This window comes from Balaenoptera ricei, chromosome 11 (genome assembly GCF_028023285.1).
Source record: "Balaenoptera ricei isolate mBalRic1 chromosome 11, mBalRic1.hap2, whole genome shotgun sequence".
In the NCBI taxonomy this organism is placed as follows: domain Eukaryota; kingdom Metazoa; phylum Chordata; class Mammalia; order Artiodactyla; family Balaenopteridae; genus Balaenoptera; species Balaenoptera ricei.
Window position 1 is genome coordinate 32,970,969 of NC_082649.1, and position 6,090 is coordinate 32,977,058.

The 6,090-nt window shown below is 52.6% G+C and overlaps 1 protein-coding gene across 1 annotated transcript; it reads right to left on the reverse strand.

Moving 5' to 3' along the window:
* Positions 1–293: 293 nt before the first annotated feature.
* On the reverse strand, positions 294–5,799 carry PTCRA (pre T cell antigen receptor alpha). The gene is given in 5 exon segments (XM_059937451.1): positions 294–784; positions 1,390–1,434; positions 2,293–2,613; positions 3,438–3,470; positions 5,742–5,799. Coding segments are annotated over 5 exon segments (948 nt in total).
* Between the last annotated feature and the right edge of the window lie 291 nt (positions 5,800–6,090).

A 6,090-nucleotide genomic window follows, 5' to 3' on the forward strand; every position in this document is an offset into this window, starting at 1 on the left:
ACCCCCACCCCCAGCTCCACTCTGCAGTTTCCAGGCTCTCACCCTCAGGAAGCCTTCCCAGCTTTCTGCCTCCTGTAAATCTGCCAAATTCCCTCCTCCCAGAGCAGACAAGTGTTAAAATATTTTTCATTTGCTTGTGTCATATAAGTTCTCCTTTAATTGTTCTCAGTTATCAGCACCTCAAATGTCCCAGTGTCTGGGTCGATCACCACCCTCAAGGGGCTTCCAGTCTGATGGGAGAGACAAAGCCTTTTCCCTCAGAAAGCCGTCAGTCTGAGGGGGCGAGACGGAACCTAGCCCCCGGGGAAGCTCGGGTCAGCTGGAGGAGGCAGACCGCAGAGAAATGCTCCAAGGCTGGAGGCAGGAATACTGAGGGCGGGTCCCGAGCGCCACGCCCTGAGCACCAGCGGCCCCTCCTCTCAGACAGGGCTCCTGGGATCCCGACCCGGATGGCGGGTGTGAACCCAGCGGCCGTCCCGGGGTTGCAGCGCCGGCGGGGTGGACAGGCTGAGCCCTCGGCCTGTGGTCCACCCATCACTGCGGCGAATCCAGTCGGTGGGGGCTGCGGGCGATCCTCCCGGTGGCGGAGGCTGCGGGAGGAGAAGGTGGTCCGCCAGCGGGGTCGCGGGGAGCCCGGGGTCCCCAGGGCGAGGCGCCCGGGCCGGGTCCCCCCGCGCGGCGGGCGGGGCGCGGAAGCGGCTGCAGGTCAGAAGCACATCCAACAGCAGCAGCTTGAAGAGCAGCAGCCGCAGCGCCCCGAGCCGCAGCGCCTGGCCCCGGGTCCCTGCGGGAGAGAAGGAGCCGGTGAGCTGCCTAGAGGCTGGCGCTCAGCCCCACGCACGCGAGAAGGTTCACCAGAGGAGAGGGAACCCAGGGGACGTCCTTCCTGGTGCCTAACCTCAGCTCTGACTGGTGATAATAACAAACACCTTCCTAGCCTTCATTTAATTTTATTCCCCAGCAACCAAGGGGATGCAAGCCAGGCAGGAATTAGCATTTGGTGCGGAGGAGAGACACCAGCTCAGGTTTCTCTGTTTGGTAGGGAAGTAGAACCTGGCTCATGACTGCATCCAGCGGCGGGTGGGACTTTCCTCCACTCAGTCTCCCGAGGCTCCCTAGACTCCCAAGAGTCTCCCAAGGCTCTGATGCTGAGACCATCCCTCTGGGCTGCCCAAGGAGAGCTTCAAGGACCCTTCTGCTAGCTCTCACCTGTGCTTCTCAGCTGGCGTCCAGGAATTATGCTGGGGTCAGAGGATCTATCCCCACCTGACCCAGGGGTAGACAGAGGCCCAGGCTAGCCAGTGCCCCAACCCAGCAAGGCAGCCTCTTGAGGGGACCCATCAGGCCCAGAGCCCAACAGGGCCTGAGGTCCTGGTTCCTGGTACTCACCCCTGAGAGGCTCCCAGAGGCAGGTCCTGGTTGAGGAAGCCTCTCCTGCCAGTCAAGGAGAAAGGAGTAAGTCATTGGGATGGGCTGTGCCCTCCACCCCAGTGCTATGCCCTGGCCCTGCTCAGGGCAGCTCTTCTTGGAGCACTGGATAAATGGACAAATGAACCAGTAGTGGGAACCCTGAGCCCATCTGCAGCAAGTCCTCTGAGGGGCCCAGATCTCCCTCTCTCCTGGCTGTCCTCCTGCCCCTAGAGATGCCTCAGCACTTTTAGACAAGGAATCAATTTTCTTAGCAGCCTTCTTTGGAAGGCAGTACATTTATTCAACAAACATTCCTATTTGGAGGATGAGAAAACAAACATAATTCAAAAAGAGGAAGTAAGTCATCTGGTCAATAATAATAATAGCTGGCTTTGGACATGTTACTTAACCTTTCTGTGCCTATAAAATGAGGAGAATAATATGACCTACTTCAGAAGTGTAAAGTGTTTACAACAGTGCCTGGCACAGAATAAACAATAAGTAAGTGATAGCAACTTAATATTTAATTATTGTTTGATTCTAATAGGTAGGGTGTCATATTTAGGGTGATAATAGATATAGATATTAACCCTGGGTATACATAGAAAGATATTAACCTAGAAGGGAGGAGACATTATTACCTCTTGGAAGTCATGCATCAGAGCCTGGATTTGAATGAGATATCACTGTTTCAAATCCCAGAACTCAGGGCCCTGAGGCCACCCTCCTTTGACCCCAGACATCTCATCACCTAGATGGTTGGCACTTAGATTCCCTTCATGCCCCCTTGGCCTGGATTCTGCCCTCCCTGCCACCATATCCTGGTTTCAGGGGTGTGAAAGGGGCAGGGAGCAACCACAGGGGCCCAGGCTCTGTCCCCACCTGACAGCTGTAGAGGCTGTGTGCTCTGGCTGTGGTCCCCAGTCCCAGGCCCAGTGTGGCAGACCAAGGTCTCCCAGGCTGCCAGTTCCTCAGAGGGCAGGGAAAGCTGAGCCAAGCTAGTCCAGGTGCCATCAGCTGCTGGGGAAGGGCCATAGGTGAAGGCATCCAGTGAGCTGCCATTCCCAGCTGAGAACCAGATGGGACTCTCAAGGTCAGGGGGTGCAACGTCGAGGACCAGGCAAACCACCAGAGTCTGCTGCTTCCCATCCACCAGCAGTGTGATTGGTGGGGCCAGAGAGGGGAAGGGTGTGCTGCCCACACCTGCAAGAGAGCACGCACTTGTAGGGGGCTAGATCTGTCCATGCCCTCCCAGGTCAGCATCTCATATCCTTCCTTCTGGATTTCTCTCCTTCCATCTATCCTTCCACCAACCATCAATCTATCCTTCTACGCACTCATCCATCCCTCTCTCCTTGCATTTACCTATCTAACCACCTTCCTTCCCTCCATCCTTTCATTTTCCCATCTATTCATCCATCCTTTCTTTTTTTTTTAATTAATTAATTATTTATTTTTGGCTGCACTGGGTCTTCCTTGCTGTGCGCAGGCTTTCTCTAGTTGCGGCGAGCAGGGGCTACTCTTTGTGGCGGTGTGCGGGCTTCTCATTGCAGTGGCTTCTCTTTGTTGCGGAGCACAGGCTCTAGGCATGCGGGCTGCAGTAGTTGTGGCACGTGGGCTCAGTAGTTGTGGCACACGGACTTAGTTGCTCCGCGGCATGTGGGATCTTCCCGGACCAGAGCTCGAACCTGTGTCCCCTGCACTGGTAAGCGGATTCTTCACCACTGCGCCACCAGGGAAGTCCCTCATCCATCCTTTCTTCCATCATCCATCTTCCCTACATCTCTTCTTTCTACTTTCCATCTATATTTCTATCCATCCATCCATCCATCCATCCATCCATTTATCCATCTTTCCTTCCTTCCATTCATCCATCCATTCTGCCATCCTTCTGTCACCTACCTATCATACGTGAATCTCTCTGTGCCAGGCACTGGGGATACAACATTAATTAAAATATTGTCCCTGCTCTCAATGATCTCAGTCCCATGAGAAAGACAGCAGATGCAAACAAATATTTATAGTACCTTGTTGTGCCAGCCTCAGGAGAGTGGTTACCTCTGAGGAGGAAGGGAAGGAAATAGAATCTGGAATGAGATCAAAAGGGGCCTCAAATGTATCTGTGTGTTTTTGTTTCTTTTAAAAAATATTTGATTCAAATATGGCAACATTTTAACTATTTGCTAATCTGAGTGGAGTATGCGTGGGTGTTTGTTGTATTATTCTTCCTTCTTTTCTGTAGGTCTGTAGTATTTTTCAACAGCTTTGTTTAGATATAATTCACATACCATACAATTCACCCATTTAAAGTGTATGTCTGGGGACTTCCCTGGTGGTCCAGTGGCTAAGAGTCTGCACTCCCAATATCAGGGGGCCCGGGTTTGATCCCTGGTCAGGGAACTAGAGCCCACATGCCGCAACTAAGAGTTGACATGCCGCAACTAAAGATCCCGCATGCCACAACGGAGATCCGAGTGCCGCAACTAAGACCCGACACAGCCAAATAAATAAATAAAATAAAGTGTATATCTGTATTATTTTATAATTAAGAAAACAAAAATAAGTCATGTGGGTACTGCAAACATTTGTCCTATATTTTTCAGAATAGTCTTGATTTTCCAAAATCTTATTCTTTTTGGTAAAGATGACTCATTTAATATATAACAAAATCTTATTTTTGAATAGTTGGATATCGGGAATTCCCTGGCAGGCTAGTGGTTAGGACTCGGTGTTTTCACTGACATGGCCTGGGCTCACTTCCTGGTAGGGAAACTGAGATACCACAAGCCACTTGGTGCGGCCAAAAAAAAAAAGAACAGTTGGATATCTTTCCATATAAATAAAATCTCAAAGGTTAAAACCTACAAATTCACACCATGAGTTAGGTGCAGCCAGGGTAAAGAAATGCCCCAGGGTGCCGGGAAGGGAAGCCAGAGAATCTCATGGGGACTTAGAGGTGGGGGGGGTGCTCACAAAAGATTTCTTTTTTTTGGCTGCATCACGTGGCATGTGGAATCTTAGTTCCCCGACCAGGGATCGAACCTGTGCCCCCTGCAGAGGAATCCTAACCACTGGACTGCCAGGGAATTCCCTCACAAAAGATTTCTTGAAGGTCAAATAACTGACCTAGAAGCAGGAGGATGGTAAGTAGCCCGCTCAGGATTTGAATTCAGACCTCTGTGACTCCAAATCCCACAGACCACCCCACTTGGAAGGATGACTAAGATTTGCTACATGACGCAGTGGATCAAGCCTGGGACATGGCCTCAGACAGAGTTGGTTTGACTCCTGAGTTGTCCACTTAATTTAGAGTCTTAATTGTCCCATTGATAGAATGGGGTTAATAACACCAGCCCAGTAAAATTGCTGTGAAGAATAAAAATCATGAATATAAAACACCTTGGCAGATAAGTATCATCAATACTAATATTGATAAGGCATCACAAACAAAGGGAGGAGAGAAGGCTGGCAGTGAGCTCCAGGACCCTCAACCTCCTGAGCCTTTTCAGCTGTACAGAGAGACACACTCCCCTAGCTGAGTTCAGCATCTACCTCCTCCGTGAAGCCTCCCAGGATTGCTCCTCCTCACCCTAGCTGCTTCTTTCCCAGAGCTCAGGCCTCCCAACATGGGCTCTCCCCGATCCACATGGGTGTGGTTTATCTCCCTAGCGAGGGTGAGCTGGTGACATACTGGCGGCCAGCTTTAGAACAAGGAGATGCCCCAACTCAAAGTCAAGGACCTGTCCCCACCACACACATGCGAACATGCACAAGCTTCTAGATGAAGCTGGAATTCTCAGAATTTGACTCCTTTGTCTCCAGCCTTGATCTTTGGAGGACTGGGATCGGGGTCGGGGGTCAATACACTGGGAAGTCGCTGAGGCCTTGAGACTTCTGAGAGCCCATTTGTAGGGGAAGCTGGGAGTGAACGTGAGACACCCTGAGCCCTGAGGGTAGGAGACTGGACAGTAAGGAGGGTGGGACCTCACCATGTTGCTCGTGCCCCATCACCCCATATAACACAACACAGCCAGGGTACCCCCCCCCCCATCATACACACCTGTCCAGCTTGCTCTGAGAGGTGAGTACCCTTCCTCCCAACACTGTGGACTCCAGGGGAGCAGAACTTGGGGGCCCCAGAGCAAGGTAGCTGGGAGGTAGAATATAATGGGGAAGGGGATGATGGGCTTCTGGTGAGACCCTCCCCAGGGGACCCAGGTACCTCTGTCCTGCCTCCCTGAATCCCTCCCACACCTAGGGACGCCCAGAGTGAGGGAGTAGGCTTGGGCAGACTAATGGGGCACAGAGAGGGATGCAGGCAGGGCGCTCACCTGTGGGCAGGGCTGGACACCCGAGGGCCAGGAGAAGCAGCAGCCAAGTCCCAGGCATGGCCCACCTGTGAAGAGGCAGGACCCAACTGCAGACCTGGGCTGTGGGCTGGCGGAGGAGGCGGCCACAGGACTGCCTCACAGGCCACAGGCCCAGCTGCATCTCAGCTGCTCCACCACGGAGCCGTTTCCCCAGGTGAGGGGCCCCTCCCACCCTCACCCTGGCCCCCAAACCCAGCCTTCTCTCACTCTCTCACGGGTCCAGGGAACTCAGAGTGCCACTACCACACCAGGAGTCAGATGCCACACCCCCTCCCATCTGAAGAGCACTTCACAGTGTGCAAAGCCTTTT